The sequence below is a fragment of the Mustela erminea genome, chromosome 6, assembly GCF_009829155.1.
Source record: "Mustela erminea isolate mMusErm1 chromosome 6, mMusErm1.Pri, whole genome shotgun sequence".
NCBI classification, from domain to species: domain Eukaryota; kingdom Metazoa; phylum Chordata; class Mammalia; order Carnivora; family Mustelidae; genus Mustela; species Mustela erminea.
The window spans coordinates 14322091-14343200 of NC_045619.1; the positions used below are offsets into that span (position 1 = coordinate 14322091).

The 21110-nt window shown below is 42.6% G+C and overlaps 1 protein-coding gene across 5 annotated transcripts in view; it reads left to right on the forward strand.

Annotated features, from left to right (window-relative positions):
* Positions 1 to 8896: 8896 nt before the first annotated feature.
* BPIFC (BPI fold containing family C) overlaps positions 8897 to 21110 on the forward strand; it is a 40534-nt gene continuing 28320 nt past the window's right edge. Inside the window, exons 1-4 of one of the 5 annotated variants that reach the window (XM_032346470.1) lie at positions 8897 to 8982; positions 10160 to 10253; positions 17465 to 17588; positions 19018 to 19138. In XM_032346470.1, coding sequence (XP_032202361.1) covers positions 17465 to 17588; positions 19018 to 19138 — 245 coding nt within the window. In that variant the 5' untranslated portion in view covers positions 8897 to 8982; positions 10160 to 10253. Of the gene's footprint in view, positions 8983 to 9154; positions 9194 to 9643; positions 9761 to 10159; positions 10254 to 17464; positions 17589 to 19017; positions 19139 to 21110 lie in introns of those variants that run through there. The other 4 variants (XM_032346472.1, XM_032346474.1, XM_032346471.1 and 1 more) reach the window with 4 other exon arrangements.

Genomic DNA, 21110 nt, shown 5'->3' on the forward strand with positions numbered 1-21110 from the left:
ACTGCCTGCCTCTCTGCCTACTTGTGATATCTAAGAAATGAATAAAATCTTTTAAAAAAATACTTTTAAAAAAAAATGAAAAGAGGGCGCCTGGGTGGCTCAGTGGGTTAAGCCGCTGCCTTCGGCTCAGGTCATGATCTCAGGGTCCTGGGATCGAGTCCCGCATCGGGCTCTCTGCTCAGCAGGGAGCCTGCTTCTCTCTCTCTCTCTCTCTCTCTCTCTCTCTCTCTGCCTGCCTCTCCATCTACTTGTGATTTCTCTCTGTCAAATAAATAAATAAAATCTTTAAAAAAAATGCAAACTATAAAAAAATGAAAAGAGTAACAATGTATCAGACAGCTGTGTTGTAAAGATTAAGTGAGATAATACCTTTCTTGTGTTTTTGTTCTAAACCACTAAATTTGTGATAATTTGTTAAAGCAATAGATTTCTAATAGATTAGAAAACCTATCTAACTGGGATTCTTGTCTCAATCCTTTGCCCCATTAGATATAACCATCGGCATGGAAGAAGTCATCCAAACACAGGGGTTTAGAAGGTTCCTGGAAGAGAACCAGACATCCACAAGGCACCACCAAGATTTAAGGTACTCTGGAGGATAATCCTCCTAAACTTCAAAGATACATGAAAAGGTTATATACCTCTTCTCTCAACTATTTCTCTCCTTGAAATTTTTTTTTAATTTCTTGAAGGATGTCACTTTAATGTCTGCAAGTAACAGTTACTGCAACTCTCAAAGAATTCTGAAAGTTAAATTTATTTTTTTAATGGACCATTCTATAGAATATGAAAAGGGACGATATCACTCTTCTATGGGAATACACACCCTCCCTGTAGACTTTTTTTTTTTAAATATTTTATTTTAAAATGGTTTTAGATTTATGGAATAATTTAAAGAATATACCACACACCCAAGTAACCCTATCAAGTAACATCTTAGGTGAGTGTAGAACATTTATCAAAATGAATGAATTAATGTTGATATATTTGTATTAACCCAAGTCCATACTTTATTCAGATTCCCTCAGTTTTTTCTTTATGTCCTTTTCCTGTTCCAAGATCCCATCCAGGACACCACATTACATTTAGTCATCATGTCTCCCGAGGCTCTTCTGGGCTACGACAGTTTCTTAGACTTTCCCTTTTTTAATGACCTTGACAGTTTTAATGATTACTGGTCAAGGATTTTGTAGAACGTCCCTCAACTGGGATTTGTCTGATGCTTTCTCATGATTAGACCAAGGTAACATGCTCCTGGGAAGAAGATCACTGAAGTCAAGGTGCCATGCTCAGCACATCAACAGTGTAAACTGTCAGTATGACTTCTCACTGCTGTTGATAATCCTAATCACTTGGTTTCTCCACAGTAAGAGTACTCCTTCTTTCTCCTTTTCATGTTGTAGCCTTTGGAAGAAAGTCACTATGTGCAGCCCACACTTAGAGTTTTAGATTTTAAGGGTGGAGTATCTATATAAATTATTTGAATATCTTCTGTACAGGAGATTTGTCTACTCAATCCCTTATATCAGCGTGGACTTATATTTATTTTATACTTCTGCTTATAATCAATACTGCTTCATTTATTTTGTTGCTCACATTGTTCCAGCTTTGACCACTGGGAAATCTTTCCACTGGCTACTGTATCCATTTTACATTATTGTGGACTTTTGTTCATTCGTTCTGTTCTTTAGCACTTTCTTATTTTCTGGCACTGTAAGATGCTCTAGGATCATTTTGTATATACCCTGCCCCAACCCTAGAATCAACCATTTTTCCTAGGTACCCTAGTGCTTTTTACAGGAGAGCCACGATCTGGGTGCTAGAGGTGCTCATTGCTATTGAGGTGTTATTAATTCTAAGCATTCTAAGCTGACAGAGCAGGGAGATACATGTATGTACACACTATTTCCATACATAACCATCTGTTTCTATATTAAGCTGAGCATGAGTTCATTCTGATGTTTCCAGCTCTAATCCATTACCACATCATCATTCTGTTCTCCTCCCTTGCTTATCTGTAACTTCCCAATCCAAATGTGACAAATCTAGCTCCCCATCCACCATCCATTTACTTAGTCATTCATTTCCAGCAGCTATGTGTCGTGGTTTCAGGATTCTTAACCCATACCATTGTCAAAAACAATATTGTCAGCTGGAGTACAGTGCTTCAACAATAGCTCCTGCTGGCCTCCATAGCACAGCTTCCACTCGCTCGCAGAGCGACACAGGTCAGCACCTTGTTCTCCAATCCCCTTCACCAAGGTTGTTTCATACACTTGTAAAGCATTTAGATTCTTTTCTCACATTCTGCATTCTGTCTTGGATCCCCTCAATCTCCTATGTGATTTTTTTTAAAACTACGTATGTTAAGATTTATTCTGACCTATAAAGTTCTATCAGTTTTGACAAACGCATAATGTCTCATTTCACTACCTAAAAAGTCCCCTGCCCTTCAACCTTCTCCACCACCACCTGCCCCGAGTCTCAGGCAATTACCAATCTCTTTACCATCTCTTTAGTTTTGCCTCTTCCAGAATGTCATATGTCTGGAATCATTGTGTAACATTTTCTGGCTTCGTGACTAACTTCTTAGCAATATGCAGTTGAGATTAATCCATGCCTTCTTGCGGCTCCTGGTTCATTTCTTTGTAATGCTGAGTAACATCCCATTGTATGCAAGTACTACAGTTTATCCATTTACCTATTGAAGGACATCTTGGATGCTTCCATTGAAGGGGCAATTATGAATAGAACTACTATAAACATTTGAGTTGGAGCAGGTTTTTACATGGACCTAATTTTTCAAATCAACTGGATAAGCACCCAGAAACACCATTGCTGGATTGTATGGCAAGACCAGGATTAATTTTGTAGGAATCTGCCGAACTGTTTTCCAATATGGCTGTACCGTTTTGCATTCTCTTTAGCAATGAACAAGAGTTTCTGTTTCTCTACATCCTCACCACTGATAGATAGATAGATAGATAGATATAGATATAGGTATAGGTATATCACTCAGGTTGGTTTTGATTCTAGTCCTTCTAATAGATGTATCTCATTGCTTTAATTTGCAACTCTTAATAATGATGTCGAGCATCTTTCTGTATGTTTATTTGCCATCTATAGATCTTCTCCGTGAGATGTCTTCAAATCTCTTGCCCGCTTTTTAACTCTTTTTTTCCTTATTGTTGAGTTTCCTATAGTTTTCTGAATATAAATCAGATTTCTGTGCATGATAAAAACCCTTACTAGTCCAGCTGGAAATCACTTTCTTCAGTTTTCCCAATGACCCCTATAGACTACGCAGACTGCCCCTCCTCCAGAATGCCTCTCCCCCTGCTTTACATCCTCTCCCACCAAGTAAGTTTGTGTGCTCTTGTGCTTTTGCACATGCTGATCCTTCTGCCTGGAATACTTTCCTTTTCCTTCTTTCAAGGGAAGTATGTTGCTCCCGCCTTTTGTTCCAAGAGCACTTGGAACATGCTTTTCAATGGTATCCATCATATCATAGTACAATTATTTGCATATCAGGCTTTCTCCAGTCTTAGGTTATGAGTTTTTCAAGGGGAAAAGACAGGTCTTAATCCATCTTCACAACATTCAGTCCCCGCCTCCTTATTAGGACTAATTAATCAAAATTTAAAGTGGTATAAAGATATCCATTGTTGGGGCACCTGGGTGGCTCAGTGGGTTAAGCCGCTGCCTTCGGCTCAGGTCATGATCTCAGGGTCCTGGGATCGAGTCCCGCGTCGGGCTCTCTGCTCAGCAGGGAGCCTGCTTCCTCCTCTCTCTCTCTCTGCCTGCCTCTCTGCCTACTTGTGATCTCTCTCTGTCAAATAAATAAATAAAATCTTTACAAAAAAAAAAGATATCCATTGTTATCTCTAAGTTTTTCTTATATCCGTTTGGAATTAAGATTTTCATTCTGTCTCTACCAAAGAAAGCCAGGTTGGCGTTCATTTGAGTATTTACTTAAATCCAATCCATTTTCCTGAATCTCGAGCTTTAATGTACACAGTTTTCTAATTTAGCAGGTCTTGAGAAGGGCTTGAGAATTTGCATTTCTAATGATTTCCAGGTAATGCCACTATGAAACCACACTTTGGGAACCACTGGTCTATACCATGTGGTCTTGCTGTGGTTGTTTTGGTTTTCTTAACACTTATAAAGTACTTTGAGGTATCTGCTATGATTGGTAAGAAATCGAAATGGACCTTAAAAAAGTGTTGTGAAAGGAAATTCAAGCCGTGCAAATTAGGAAAAGAATCTTCAGAAGTTGTTTAAATGATTAAAACCCTATCCAGGGTCCAAATGAAGATGTCTGAAATCTATTGAAAGAAAGAAAAATATTCATGGAAAGCAAACTAGAAGCAGGCGTGCAGAAGACAGGGATAAGGGGTGGAAGGAGCATCAGGGATTTTCACGGCTCAATATGTAAACTTCAGTGTTGTTTGAATCTGTCACCAAGAGAGTGTATTCAAATATGTATTGAATAAGTAAGAAAAATATTTTAGGATAGTAGAATCTGACCCTCCAGAGGCGTGCCAGCTTCTACAGCAAGGTAGATAGAATACTTGAATATATTTTATTTTCTTGCTTCTCAACCAAGGCCTGTCCAAGGACATTAGTCCTAGTCTGGAGACATTTTTGTCACAACGAGAGTAGGAGAAAGTGGTGCTGCTAACATCACAGTAGAGGCAAGAGGTGCTGCTAAGTGTCCTACAAGGCATAGGACAGCCCCCACATCAAAGAATTACGCTGCCCAAAGTGTCAGAGCGTTGAGGTAGAGAAATTCTTGTCTGAACTGGGCTCACCCTGGTGGTTCTCAGACATTTCAGAATTGTATCACATTATCTTGTTTGCTTGGTTCCACAGTATCTCTCATGTCTTATAAAAGACATATGTATGTTCATTTCAGATTTAACATGAATTTAAATTTGGTTTGAACTGCAAATAAGAAAATGTAACTCCCTTTTAGACAACTGATAATAAGTGAGGTAAGTAAGTGGGTTTGTTTATTTTTCAAAACCAGGAGGAAATCCATGCTGTAAACTGTTGCAGAGAGTGACTAGCAGGAGATCCACGGTCTAGGTCAGTCACCACAGGCATCAGGAGAGGGTGGCCTGGGACAGAACTGGGGAGAGACGGGGAGATGCTGCCAGGGGACAGGGCAGTTCTGCCAGATGTCTCCTCAGCCCGTCCAGAGTGAACCACTGATCTCTCTCAAGAGCCACACAAATTCCAGACAGCTTCCTCTGGTGGACTAAGCTTGCAGCTTCAAAAAAAACACATCTATCTGTGCCTGTCAATAGCATCTTTCTCTCTCCTCAACTTCCGCATCCCCTGGGTTGTGCGTTGCCCATTAGCGACCTTCCTGAAGAGGCAGGATGGCATAGAGGTTAAGGGCACAGACTCTGGGAACTGGGACATCTGGGTCCTGAGTCCTGGCTCTACAACTTTAGCTGTGACACCTAAGCTTCGGCATATACCAAACCCCCTTTGTTTTCTTACCTATAAAATTGAGATAATATTAGTACCTCATACTGTCTTGGTGGGGAATTAATAAGATAATATATGGCTGGTGCCCAGAATATAACAAAAATGTTAACTCTTCTTTTTCCCTACCTCTTATTCCCTCTTCGGGGTGTCCATTTAACCAGTTTTCACCAACACAAAATATTGTTGTTCCCCCCCACCAACGTACAGATGATCCCTGTCCCCTCTTATTCTCCTGCAAAGAATAATATAATTTGTCTTCCAAGTGCAAAAAAAACTCTGGTATTCAGATAGCTTTTGTTCTATATGGGAAGAGCTCAGACATTCTAGAAACCAAGAAGTAGGGTGCTCAGTTCCTTAACACTGGATCTTGAAATTTTTCTTTAGTGAGCAATTATTCTACCTAGTTAATTATGATGTTTCTTTGGAGTTTTAATTAAAGGTGTCCCTTGATCTGTAGAGACTAACATGCTGTCAGACATTAGTAAGTAAAATAATTAATCTTGCCTTCTAAATTGCCACCGTGGGTAGGCTGGATAAGCAGGAATTCCCAGCACATTCTCTCAGTTAAATCTGAAAAACTAAAATAAATAGTGACCCTGGACATAGTACTACTGGCTTGTGATGTGATGAAGCATTCTGCAAATTTGTCTTAAAACCACTTGTTGAGCAAAAAGGATGCTAAGGAGCTGAAATCTCAGGCCCTTCCTAAATGAAATAAAAACAGAGTAGCTGCCCTCTCCTCTTCCACCTTTGTCTCCTAAACTCAAACTATTTGGGCCTTTTTTTCCCTAGAATTATTCCATGTCCCACCAGAGCTGCACCGTTATTTACTTTTCCCCATAAACCAGTCCACTTCTTAAATTGTATGTACATTGGTTTAGGGGCGCCTGGGTGGCTCAGTTGGTTGTGTCTGACTCTTGATTTCGGCTCAGGTCGTGATCTCAGGGTCATGAGATTGAGCCCTGCGTCAGGTTCCACGCTCAGCACAGAGGCTGCTTAAGATTCTCTACCCCCCTCCCTCTGCCCCCTCTCTCACTTCTCTCTCTCCCTCTCTAAAAAAATAACGATAATTTTTTAAAAGCTGTATGTACATTTGTTTGAAGGGGGAAGCTATGTTAAGAGAAAACTTATTAATTTCCAAATAGAGGGTAAATGTAAAAAATAAACGCCACGGAAACTCTGAATGTTTAAGATAAAAATAGAGAAACATAATGGTGCATCTTATTAATACTGTATGAAAAACTATGTGTTAGCTCATTCAGCTTCATTCTCTCAGTGACTCTGGATGGCAGAGACCCACAAACGGAGCAAACTGCCCAGCGTCCCAGGTGGGGCGGGCAGGACAGGTCCAGCACTGCAGGACAGAGTCGAGTTCACTTTCTCCAGGCCACCTTTCCTGAGAACTCCCCTCAAATCCCATGCCAGACACCCCAGGATAGACAACAGTGATTCAGGTTTCCACCAAGACTTTCAGGTTTTCCAGGACAAAAGGGAAAATTAGTAACTGCTTCAGGAAAAATACTGCTGTTTTAACGATCAGCTTCTCTGGAAGTCTAGCAGATCCTATGCATCTGGTTAATGGATGGGAGAGGCCAAGGGGGCTGAGAGGATGGGGATCCTACTGATGGCGGTAGGGGAGGGTGGGCCAGCAGGGGAGGAAGTTAGGGCCAAGCCGCTGCTCTGGGCAGGAGAGGTGGGGGGCAGGGTGCGAAACTGGTACTGCCACCCAGGGAGGATTCTGAGGAAAGGACAGAAATCTTTGGGGTACTTATCAATTTTGTCCACGTGATCTGTGATGTCATTCCTCTGCTTCCATGTCTCGTTGTGTATTCTTTTCCCTCGTACACCAAAAGCACTAAAACAACGACAATCGGGTGTTTCTCCGTCAAGCACCTAAAATCATCCCGCAGCCCTCGGTAGCCCTTCCACCATGAGACACCGCCCCATGTGCACCTGCCAACTTCTGGGCTTTCATTTCGCCGCCAGCATGGTGATTTATTTATTTTTCTTTTTAATAGAATCTTTTTATTGTGTTACGTTAGTCACCATACAGTACATCATTAATTTTTGATGCAGTGTTCCAAGATTCGTTGCTTACGCACCACACCCAGTGCTCCATGCAATATGTACCGCCCTTAACACCCACCACCGGGCTCCCCCACCCCCACCCTCCGCCCCTCCACATCCCCCAGTTTGTTTCCCAGAGTCCACAGTCTCTCATGGTTCACCTCCCACTCCGATTCCCTTCCCTTCGCTTCTCCTTTCCTTCTCCTAATGTCCTCTATGTTATTCCTTGTGCTCCTTAAGTCTTTACTTATTTACTTATATAAGTACTATACTTATATAAGTATACAGATACTAAATAAGTATATAAATACTAAATAAATATAAATACTAAGTAAGTATTTACTTATTCCTTAAGTAAGTGAAACCATGTGATAATTTACTTTCTCTGCTTGACTTATTTCCCTCAGCATAATCTCCTCCAGCCCCCGTCCACGGTGATACAAAAGTTGGGTATTCATCCTTTCTGATGGCTGAGTAATATTCCATTGCATTTTTGGACCACATGATGATTTAGAAATTCACATTTCCAGCCAAGGTTTCCCCAGAACTCCAGCTCCCCACCAGACCCTGCTGTTCAGATGCCGAATGCCTGTATGTCTCTCCTTCATACAGTACGGGGGTCTGTACCCTTATTCCCTTCAGAGCTCGGGTCTCCGCTCCAGTATACCGCCTCAGAGAAGCCTTCCTGGGCCATCCCACAAAGGGAGCATGCCTCCCCCAGTGACAGCACCCTGTCCATTACAAGACCACACACCAGCACTGCCCCTTGTTTCCTTCATAGCGTATGACGCGATCTCTACCTTTTTATTCATTTTGCTGTTTGCTTGTTTGTTTCTAGCCTCATCTAATCAACTCCACATGGACAGGGAATCTGTCTTTTTTTACTGAAGAGGTCCTTGCCCAATATTTGTGGACTGAATGAGGGGAATCTGTAATGACTGACACTGAATGATTCAATGAGGAAAGTGTCCTCAGGCTTGTGTCACCATTGATAAGGCCACATACCAATGAATAAAATTTTACAGCATTTTTCAGTTTTAAGAGCAAATTCTTCCAGGTTACGGCTATGGTCTGAATGTTTGCATCCCTCCAAAATTCACATGTTGAAATCCTAATCCCAAAGGTGATGGTATCTGCGGGCGGGCCTTTACGAGGTGCTCAAGTCACGAAGGTGGAATCCTCATGAATGGGACGGATGCCGAAGAAAAGAGGCTCCAGAGAGATCCCTGGCTCCTGCCACTGTGTGAGGACACAGCCAGAAGGCGCTGGCTGTGAACCAGGAAGATGTGATCATGCAGGCTCCTTAATCTTGGACTTGCAGCCTCCAGAACTGTGAGTAGTGTCTATTGTTTGTACACGACAGCAGCCCCAACCGGCTGACGGCCAACTTCTTTTTTTCCACGAGATCCTATCAAGGTAGATACTATTTTTTTTTTAAAGATTTTATTTATTTGTTTGTCAGAGAGAGAAAGAGCACAAGCAGGCCAAGTGGCAGGCAGAGGCAAAGAGAGAAGCGGATTCCCCACTGAGCAAGGAACCTGATGCGGGACTTGATCCCAGGACCCCGGGACCATGACCTGAGCGGAAGGCAGTGGCTTAACCGACTGAGCCACCCAGGCGTCCCAAGGTAGATACTATTTTTTATCCCCATTTTGCCCCTAAGGAAGCACAAGTTAAATAGGTAAATATAACAGGAGGTGCCCAGGGTCAGAGACTCGAAGAGCTCTCAGGAGTGCGGACAATGCCGAATAGTGTGCCTGTTGTTCTTAGTGTTACCAGTCTCCTGTTCCCAGGGCTGTTCTGGTTTAAGTACTGAAAATCCTGCTTCCTGAGAAAATCAGGACAGTGGGTCGCCCTATCTGACCCAGAAAACTGTAAATCGGACCTTAGCTACTTCATGCCGTCAGATCCCTGGCCATGTAAAATGCGAAGACTAAATCGTGGGGGGACGAGAGGGCAGACAGGGTTTAGAACCTACTGGTGTGAAGTCGTGTCAGAGCTGAGGCGCCTACCCAACCGAACCTCAAAGAAATGCTGAGAGCGGAAGTCACTAACAGCCTGAAAAGGAACAGGCACTTAGAGATACCATCTGCGCGCTGCTCCTACCCTGAAAGATAAAGGTGGTAACTAGGTCAGCCCGGTTATCAAGCCTCATGCTTTCAGACTGAATCCGATCCACCTAAAGTCCCAAAAGGTATTCTGGGCAGTGGTGGGGCCATTTACTGCAGGCACCCTGACCAGGAGAAACTGGCCTATTATCCCAGAAAGGAAGAAAATTCTTCATCTTCCAACTCAGTCCAATTTGACACCATTTTAAGTACGTTGGAAATCTTGAGTTAATCATTCTGGTAGCGTCGTCATAATGTGTGTGTGTGTGTGTGTGTGTGTGTGTGTGTGTGTGTGTGTTTGTGTGTGTGTTACAAGGAGTAATCACTGCATGGGTGGCACTGTCTGCTCATCTAGGTAGAGGCCGTAGTGTTCATTCATGCTATTGGGCAACTGAAGTGTAGCAATCATGTATCACATTTTGAAAGAGGCATTTAAAAAAAATCCACCACTAGATGATTCAGACTTAATTATCTTGTCTTTTCAGCAGCTGAGTTCAAGGCTCAAGTGGAGAACACGTAGCTTCAGAGGCAGAAGGAGTCGAAGGTGCTCCCCAGCTTTGAACACCTCCCCTACTTGAGGTAAGAATCATGAAACTTTTGGTCTCTGCCAGCGCAAAATCTCCCAGTTAGGGATTACCCTTTCGCTGGTCATGCCCCGGTTCAGTGAGCTGTCGTGTAGCCTGCGTCTTTGTTGTCTGCCCAGGGTTTTCTGTTTTGTGTTTGTCTTTTGTGTCACTCATGCCCACCTAGAAGGTTCTGAGAAGGTCTGAGAAAGATTAGATAGTTGGTATGGATGCGTGATTGACATTTGCTTCATTCGGCAACGTTAAGACAGCCCCTCAATCTTCTGGACTTATGTTTACCTTCATTTCAAGGGGGAAGAAAATTCTAGTGGCAGAAAATTCTAACTTGTCTCTAAGTCGAACCAGTGTGGATCGAGGAAGAAGGGGCTGCTCTGATCTCTGTGTTTGGGGCCAGGTCTTAAACCACATCAAGGGACCTACATCCTGCCAGAGCAAAGGGCCCTCCCACTCGCAGGAATTGTTTAACCTGTTTGTGTTAAGTATGGAGTTTGGGGAAGACTCGGTGTAAATTTTTTTAATGCCCTTGTCATTTGAGATCTTGGTAAAAATCAGATGTGTGAGCTGAATCCTTGAAACTGCCCCAGTTCTACTCATATTCTATACCTGTTGATTTAGACTCCTTCTACACATTTTGTCTTCACAATTAGGTTGGACTATTCTGGCAGTCCAGGCTTCTTTAAACCAACTGGACTTAATTTTTCAACCTTTGCCCCTGTTTTAAAGGCTGCATTTCATTCACTGACCACCTGCGTTAACTGATTTTCCCAAAGTCTGTCTGGTATTCACCATTGCAAATACCAATGGCAAGTCGATCTGTCTCGGGAATTTCCCAAGTTGTACTAGAGTTTTCTTATTTCTGGTCATCAGAATGGTTCAGGCAAGGGCCACCTGATACATTTATGTTTTTATATATTAAGTTTTTATTTTAATTCTAGCTAGTTAACCTACAGTGTAATATTAGTTTCCGGTGTACAATATAGTGATTCAGCGCTTTCCTCTAACACCCAGTGCTCCTCAGGACAGTGCCTTCCTTACTCCCCATCACCTGTTTCATGCACCACCACCACCACCCCCGCCGCCGCGACCTCCTCTGGTGACCATCAGTTTGTTCTCCATGGTTAAGAGTCTGTTTCTGTTTCTTGGTTTGCCTCTCTCTCTTTTTCCCTAGCTCAGTTGTTTTGTTTCTTAAATTCCACATATGAATGAAATCATACGGTATTTGTCTTTCTCTGACTGATTTATTTCACTTAGCGTAATACTATCCAGCGCCATCCATCTTGTTACAAACAGCAAGATTTCATGCTTTTTTGTGGCTGAATGAAATTCCATTGTGTGTGTGTGTGTGTGTGTGTGTGTGTGTGTGACACTTTCTCTATCCATTCCTCTGTCAGTGGATACTCGTCTGTTTCTATGGTTTGGCTATTGTAAACAATGCTGCTAGAAACATAGGGCTGCATGTTTCTCTTCGAATTAGTGTTCTTGTATTTTGAGGCTAAACACCCAGTAGTGCAATTACTGAATCATATGGTAATTCTATTTTAAACTCTTTAAGGAACCTCCATACCGTTTTCCACAGTGTCTGTACCGGTTTGCATTCCCAAAAGTGCATAAGGATTCCTTTGCCTCCACATCTCTTGCCAACACTTATTGTTTCTTGTGTCATTGATTTTAGCCATTATGACAGGTGTGAGGTAATATCTCACTGTAATTTTGATTTGCATTTCCCTGATGATAAGTTATGTTGAACATCTTTTCATGTGTTTTGTGGGGTGTCTGGATGTCTCCTTGGGAGAAATGTCTGTTCATGTCTCCTGCCTATTTATAAATTGGATTATTGTAAGGTTTTGGGGTGTTGAGTTGTATAAGGTCTTTACGTATTTAGGATACTAACCCTTTACTGCATATGTCATTGGCAAGTATCTTCTGCCATTCCATAGGCTGCCTTTTAGTTTTGTTGATTGTTTCCTTCATGGTGCAGAAGCTTTTTATTTTGATGAAGTCCCAATAATTTATTTTTGCTTTTGTTGCCCTTGCCTCAAATACATAACTAGAAAAAAATGTTGTTATGGCAGCGCCATCTAATTTAGAAGGGTTATTCTGTCCATTTATTGGTATGGAAAGGTAATGACTTCTGAGGCTTTGAATCGTGGAAGAAACAATTCCTTAGACACAACAAAATAGGTAAGTTGTGGGCAGGGTTTTTTTTTTTTTTTTAAGGGAAGTTTTTTTTTTTAATTTTTTATTTTTATAAACATATATTTTTATCCCCAGGGGTACAGGTCTGTGAATCACCAGGTTTACACACTTCACAGCACTCACCAAAGCACATACCCTCCCCAATGTTCATTGTGGGCAGGGTTTTTAAGTCATCTTGGATCCCTCCTTTTCATAGGCAACTCATCCTGCCCTTATTTGTCAGCCAAATTACTTAACCTTTTAGGACTCATCTCCTTGCTTGACAAAGTTCCTTCCCTCCTCTGCCTATAAATTATCATCCTAACAAACAATTCAGCCGAAAGTTACATGCAATCCTTTTATAGCCCTGTAATTTCATTCACTCATAAAATTTCTAGAGGAAAAATATATTTTTCTATGTGCAATTTTGAGTTCCTGGATCTCCATCAGTGTAGACCATTTCAGATACTCCCTTCACTGAAGAAGGGAAAATAGATTTTTGCTGCTGGAAGGACATTAAACTTCCATTTGTGCCCAAGAAAATACAAAAGGATTTGCATTTCGACACTTGAAAATCTCCAGATGCTTCCTGATTTTTTTTTTCCACATAGAAGATGGCATCAAGCATCTCCTAATGTTCCCAGAAGAAAATGAAAAATCTAGCACTTATCAAGCAATTAACTTCATAAACACTAGAATTGGGAACCAGAAGAGCAAGGTGTGGTTCCCAGGTGCCTGACTTACTGTGTGGTCTCAGACAGGTCATTCAGACTCTCCAAGTCTCTGTGTTCACATGCCTGAGAGGGAGGTAGAATTATAGTAACATCTGCCTCCAAGGATGATTGTGGGTTATGTAAATGGTAAGAGTGTATGTGTGTGTGTGCGTGTGTGTGTGTGTATACAAATTCATTATTTTACTTGTTACTCCATTAACAAGTAATAGCTCTGTTCTGGTTTTTATGCTTTTTCACTGTAGAAATGGAGTTATTTTTATGATGGTTTGGTTTTCTCCCCCATTTGAACACTCTTCTAGAACCTTTCTTAGTTAACCAGAATCTTGTAACCCAGTCAGTTGGTCAGTTAGCAAATACTTACTGAGATCCTAGTTACATGCCGGCAGAGAGATCACGTCAACCTTAATTGTGATATACAGTCTAATGTGTACAAACTTTTTGGTCTAATTTTTTTCCCACCACATTTCACTGCTATGAAAATATTTTCCTCTTTAAAAAAAAGAAAATCTCTCTCATGCCTGCCTTGTCCTGACGCATCATTTACAATTCTTTGCCCACAGCAATGTCAGTGTGAATGCACATCCGTATGGCTTCACCATTTGTTAAAATGTGGACATACTTTCATATCAGCTGGTGAATAGCCACTAATCTCAGCCCCAGGAGTGTTGCCCTGACTCCCATAGTCTCATCCATCTCTGCCTATCCCCTTCTCCAGGACCCCTTGACCACACACCCCCCAAACCCAGAATAACAAGGACCAAGGAGGGCCTAGCACAGATGGTGGCAACTGGCCCTAGCTTCGACATCCATTCTGAGTGTAAGATGTTAGTATCACCCTGCCCCTTGCTTGCTACCCACTCCTCACATTTCCTCCCTCAGATCACCTGCTGCCCAACCAGAGACGGGTCTCCTACCCCAGCCCCGCCCCCTTGGCTCTTATTGTCATTGCTCCCTGCTTCCCTTGATGTTCTCTGCACCTGACCATCCCCAAGCCACCACTCCATAGCCCTGCCCCCAGCACTGCCCAGGTCTTTCTGCACATTGTCCAGTATAACCCAGACCAACTCTGTAGGGCTGAAACAGCATACTGAATGCTAAGACTGCAGCAGTCTTAAGATATTAAAATGCCCCCATTTCTTTCTCTCTTTTTTTTTTTTTTAAGATTTATTTATTTGACAGACAGAGATCACAAGTAGGCAGAGAAGCAGGCAGAGAGAGAGGAGGAAGCAGGCTCCCTGCTGAGCAGAAAGCCCAATGTGGGGCTGGATCCCAGGACCCTGGGATCATGACCTGAGCTGAAAGCAGAGGCTTTAACCCACTGAGCCACCCAGGTGCCCCCAAATGCCCCCATTTCTAATAGTAAATAGTCAATACTCTGAGTCTCCCACCCCATTTCCAGTACCCCAGCCACACTGACCAGTCCTCCCAAGACTTCTCCTGCCCTCCCCGCCGCCTGCCTCTCTGCCTACTTGTGATCTCTCTGCCAAATAAATAATAAAATCTTTTAAAAAATAATAATAATGCAGAGCGAGGTAAGGGTTCTTCCTTAATTTATGATTCATTGAGTCATTCTACCAATAATTATCAGTCACTCTATGTTTGAGACACCAAGCCAGGCTCTAGGGCCTCCAAATTAAAGGAGGTCTCTGCCGTCATGGCACTTACATTCTCACAGAGGAGACAGAGAGCACGTGAGAAAATAAATATAAACACATGAATAAGTATCTGTTTTGACCAAGGATTCTGAAGGAAATGTGATTAACTTAGAGAAGGCTGTATTTAAAATGAACCTTAAGGAGGTGCAGGGTTTCTGCAGGCTCAGGTGAAGATGAACAGCATAAGCGCAGGCTTTAGGCAGGAAGCGAGGTGAGTGTTTAAGGACTAAGAGTCCAGCTGGTCTGGACAGAGGGCTCCTGGGAGACCAGACGAGGAATGTAAGCAAGTTGACTGACCCAGCCCCTTCTCATACCTGAAGGTGGACGGATACACCACCAAACAGACTAGTCCGGACCCCAAGTCTCAGCCTCATGGCCCTCCAGCAAAATACCCAGATGAACATTCACTAATCTATACATAAGTCCCCTGTATAAATTGGGCAATATGTATACTAGACAAAATGCAAAAAAGCCCATGGAGTGCCTGGGTGGCTCAGTGGGTTAAGTGTCCTACTCTTGGTTTTGGCTCAGGCCATGATCTCAGGGTCATAGGATCAAATCCTGTGTCAGGCTCCACACTCTTTCTCTCTCCCTCCCTCTCTCTCAAAAATAAATGAATACAATCTAATTTTAGTATATGTGCTGCCGAAGCGAGCACAATAAAATCTAAATATTAAAAAAAAAAAAAATACTAGCCCAAGGGGTGAGTAGGGCAGCCCTTGCTTTCCCTACCAAGCTGGGCACACTGATAGGGGATTTTTAAGAGTCTCGTGCTCTACCAGCTGAGCTAGCCAGGCACATGGTATGGGATTTTAAAAAACATTTTCTGCTTGCCCCACTTTGTGCCAGAAGGCTGGTATATCTCCAAAGGGAACTTTTTCCCATTCCATACAGAAGGCCAAGATAGGCTAGCCACAGCCCTGCACGGATACTCCTCTCCCTGGTCAGACTGCTCTGTTCCGCTCAAGTAAATTCTCTGGAACACCCCTTTGTCTACACATTCCATTCCTATCTCTACGGCCTTATCCATAAAGCCCACACAACCCCCTTTATCAAACCTCTTTCTTTTTTTGGCCAAGCACCCCATAGACACCTCTTGAAATGATCGTTTCCTTCATCCAGACTATTCCTGAATCCCAGCCCTTCTTTGAATCCTTCCCCGCCCACCTGGCCTGACCCCTCCCTTTGCGCGGCTCCCACAACTTCCTCTTCCTTCATCACCCCCACAAATAGTTCCCTGATTTGTTTCATGTTTGTATGTTAACTCAGTGGGAATCTGTCACCTGTGGGTCTTTGACACATATGAACACAGCAATGGTAGCTCACCCAGATTGTAAACTGCCAGAACTAGAAACAAGGCCTGTGAACATATTACTCACTCGCCTGTCATTAAAAGAAACCCATGTCACCATTGCTATTGGTAACTTGTGCTTCATTCATCAAGAAAATGGGCTGAGGGGCACAGGGGTGGCTCAGTCATTTGAGTATCCAACTCTTGATCTCGGCTCAGGTCTCAACCTCAGGGTCATAAGTTCAAGCCACATATTGGTCTCCATGCTGGGTGTAGAGCCTACTTGAAAGAAAGGAAGGAAGGAGGGATGGAAGGAAGGAAAGTAGGAAGGAAGAAAGGGAAAGAAAATAGACTGTCATTAATTCATTGAGTCCATTCATTTAATAAGTATACACTGAATATTTAATATATGCCAAGCACCAGCAATATAACAGCAAAAAAAAAAAAGATGTGGTCCCTCTCCTTGGAGATGTTTATTTAAGATTTTGTATATGTGGGGGCACCTGGGTGGCTCAGTGGGTTAAAGCCTCTGCCTTCGGCCCAGGTCATGATCCCAGGGTCCTGGGATCGAGCCCCACATCGGGCTCTCTGCTCAGCGGGGAGCCTGCTTCCTCCTCTCTCTCTGCCTGCCTCTCTGCCTACTTGTGATCTCTATCTGTCAAATAAATAAATAAAATCTTAAAAAAAAAAAAGATTTTGTATATGTGTATCTACGGCATGCCAGGCATTGTACTAGATTCTGGGGTGAGCCTGGCATGCATGTTAAAGAAGGAAGTCTTTGAGGAGGTGTAAGTATAGAGTGGGGCAAGGCCTTGACACTGGGCTGCGAGCTTAGGCCCTGTCCTGTGGGCAAAGGGGAGTCATTAAGGGTCTCTAAGCAGATGACTGATTGTTTCACATTCCCTAAAGCCACCTTTCTAAACTACCAACTTGTGTTCTGAAACGGTCTAAAATCCCACATCCCCACCCTCTGTCCTTCCCAGGATGTATCAGCAGTGTTACATTTATAGTAAGTCTCTTGTGTTGCATTGCATTGTATTGTATTGTCCTGAGTCATAATCATCTGTGTGTGTGTCTGACTCACCCACTAATCTGTGAGAAACAGAAGCCAAGGACACACAGAGGTCATCTCTGCATCCTCAGCACCTAGCACATGTTCTGGTGTGTTCAATAAATGATTACTGGATGGGTGGATGGATGGATGGATGGATGGATGGATATATGGACTGATGGGTGGAAAGAGTGAGTTCTGGCAGTGAGCAATGAAACAAGAAATCATAGAAAACTGTATGGAATTGACCAACGAAAAGTCAAAAATAGTAAAGGAACCATAAATGTTGGTTAATTGCAGATGCATACAAAGGCAGTCCAACTCCTCTGGGGATGTTTCTTCCTGTGGAATCTCTACATCTCATCTGCCCAGACCGTTTACCCTGGAATCAAGGCCAGGGTTACTCAGCAGGCTCTGGACTATGGTAAGTCAAGGGCTTCCAGAAGCCAGGCTACAGCCTCCAAGGTGGAGTTTATATGAGTTCCAAGCTCATATTGGACTGTCTCATGACTGAGGCAAGCTCTCCTGTAGAATGATGTGGAGACTGCTAAGACAGCCGGGAAGGAAGTGCTGTCCAAAAAACAATCACCTTGATGGTAGGTCTGTCCAAACTTGACCGCAGATACTCATTCTCTCCCCGCCCCCATCCCCTGTACCCCCTCATGCACATACAATGAACATCTCTGCTGTAAAGAAGGATACATCATAGGCTAGAGGGGAGGAGATGGGAGAGTGAAAGCAACACCTTAGAACTTCAGAAAGAGCTTAATTCCAAAAGGAACTAAGAATCCCCTAAAATTGTGCACCAAGTTTACTATAGATGATGATTGGGAATTTTTCTTGAGAGAGGCTCCATATTTTCATTACATGCAAAAAGGAGCCCGGGACACTGAAAGACTAAGTAAAACTCCTTCAGAGGTGTTTATAAACTTGGGGAGGGAAAAATGTTGAGCAGAGCTGGGGTGAGGGCAGATTGTGTATGGGAACGGAACTGTGAAATCAAAGTGTGGGGGCCTAATTCTATCCTATAAATCTTGGCCCAAGATTAGCTGAGTACAGGCAGATAGATTCACTCCAATCCCTTCTTAACTAAAGCAGTCAGCCCAAGTACTGCTAGTCTAACTCAGAAACTCCTAAGTGTGACCAGGAAACACCTCACCTGCTGCACCAAAAAAGACACGCAGGAAGGATGGAGGGAAGGCAGGGAGCGGGGGAGGAAGGAAAGACTGAGTTTGGGGCAACTCCTTGCTGCCAGTACCTCATCTGGAACAGCGAATCTAAGGTTGACCCATGTTGCACAATTGTCGTATGAGCTGGCTCTATACTGAGAAATACACGCCGGGAATGTATGTCAGTATCCACATGTCTACATGCGTGTGTGTATGTGTGTATCTTGTTACTGTACTGATATACTTATATGCGCAGAAATATGGATCAGAAACAGAAATCTTGTAACGTTATTGAAGTTGTGAGAAGTGTTTATTCCACTCTCAAGATCAGAGCAATTAAAAGAACAGATCTAATCAGTTCCCACGGGTATGGGTCTCAATTCTGCCCCTTTCCTCAATATATAGGGCCCAGTGGGTTTCTCATCTGGAAAACAGGGAGAATGACCATAATGGTGCTCCCCCACCGTCATGATGTGAGGACCAGATGGGACCATCTGTAGAGATGTGGCGTGGGGTGGTGGGGAAAGACAGGCTTTATTTTTTTCTTGAGATTTTATTTATTCATCTGACAGAGAGGGAGAGAGCACAGGTAGGGGGAGCAGCACAGGTAAGGGGAGAGAGCACAGGTAGGTAGTAAGCCTGTCATCTTCGTCATTACCAGTAAATGCTTTCTTTCCTTCACAGGCGTTCTAGCTGGGATGGAGATGATTGAGCAAATGGTTAAGGAAAAAAAGATCCCAGACCTAGAAGGCTCTGAATCTCTGGAATTTTTGAAGGTTGATTATGTGAACTACAATTTTTCAAAGTAAGTAGAAGAGTATTTTTAGCAAGTGAAATTATTCTTTAAAACCTTCGGGTTGTGGCTGTGCCCTCGGTGTTCTGGTGTAACACCAGGGACGTGCAGTGTAGAATTTAACCCATCTTTGGTAAGGGGCTTATCAGGTGAGTGACCTCAAGAAAGAGGGGTCGCAAAGCTGACAAAGAGTGGAGGATTGGGGTCAGAACACCTGGGTCCAAGTCCTACCCCTACTGCACACTTGTTGTGGCACCTGGTGAATCTGCTCAGAGTCTCGATGTCCTTGCCTCTTTCCTAAAAGGAGAACTCCTTGACCCTTGAATAAGAAGAGAAATTTTTACCCAGCCCATCGCTGCCTCCACCCCTTAAACCTAGATACAGGATTCAGTCACAGTCTCAAAACCAAATCTACCCTCAGCAAGCCTTCCCTTACTTGAGCGATGCATAGTTAAGATATCAGAGGTTATAGAAATGGGCCACAAATAAGAAGGTCGAAAGAAAGAATAGAGGGTGGTTCAGTCGGTTAAGTGTCTGACTCTTGATCTGCACTCAGGTCTTGATCTCAGCCCTACATTAAAAAAAAAGAAGAAGAAGAAAAATAAAAGATGGAGAGATCCTATGGAAGCCCACCATTTTATCTGAACCCAGCCTTTTTGTATTTCTCTGCCCCACCACCCTCAGTGCTGGCTTCTGTCCTCACGTTTGTCTCGTGGCTCAGTATGGCCACCGCAGCTCAGCCATCAAACCCATATTCCAGTCCCAAGAAGATATAAGAGGACTCAATAATGGACGGATTTTCCGTAGTCTTATGACCATACTTATTAGTATTAGCCAGAGAGACTGGAAAATTCATTTTCCAAGCAGATATCTTGGTCATCCTGAACAAATTCAGGGATTCAGAAGAAGGAGGAATGGATGTTCAGATAGCAGTTGGCAGTCGTAGTTGCCAACAAAAGCCCCAAAGTGCGATTCAGGGAGAGAACATCATTGTCAGTTTCAGCTCAGTCTTGAAGGTAAAGCAGAGTCAGGATTTTATAAGCAATTATCTGTGATTCACAATTTGCCCCCAAGGCTTTATCAGTCCAGTGATAATTCCCTGCTGCTCTAACCCTTTGGAGAAATACTTTCCATGTTATCAAGGGTACCATTCTATAAAACCATGAGTTTTTTGGAAGGGTTGGGGGGATGAGGAGAAGAATGTGATCTAGGAAAAGCTCCCAGCAAATGCTCCAGTTGCTAATAGAGGAGGCCATTCAGTAAGTAATTATCGAGTACCTACTAGGTACCAAGGCTTTGTTCTAAGCATAGGGGATATTGTAGTGAGGGACACAGATATCCCCTGCCCTTAATGTCCAATAAGAGAGATGGACATAATATGTTTACAAAATGAATTATTTAGTCAGTGACGATAATGCCCCAGCAGAAAAATCCAGAATTAAACATGTATTATGATGTGTAGGTGAAGATTGCTATTGAGAGTAGAGAAACTGGTACAATACTCTTTGACCTGTGCTGCCCATACAGCCACGTGTGGCTACTGGGCATTGGAAATGGGAGTAGTGCAACTGAGGCAGTGAAACTTTATTTATTTAATTTTAATTAATTTAAAAATAAAAAATGGTACTCAAGTCAATTATTGAAAAGCTTTTAGGTATGCATGGAACAATTTGAGGATGGAAATGCACTTCTTCCATTGACAATTTTATCCAATCCAAATATAGGGCAAGGATTTCTGATGAAATTCAATGTCCAGACTGAGTCCTATTATGAATGTAAAAAAAAAAAAAAAAAAAAAAAAAAAAACCATATGTTGAAGACTTATTTTGAAAAAAAGAAAACAAAATATCCCATCAATAATTATTATATTGATTATGTGTTGAAATAATACTATTTTAGGTATATTGGGTTAAGTAAAAAAAATTAATAAAATCACTCTCATCTGTTTCTTTTCCCTTTTTTAAATGTGGTTACTAGATTTTTA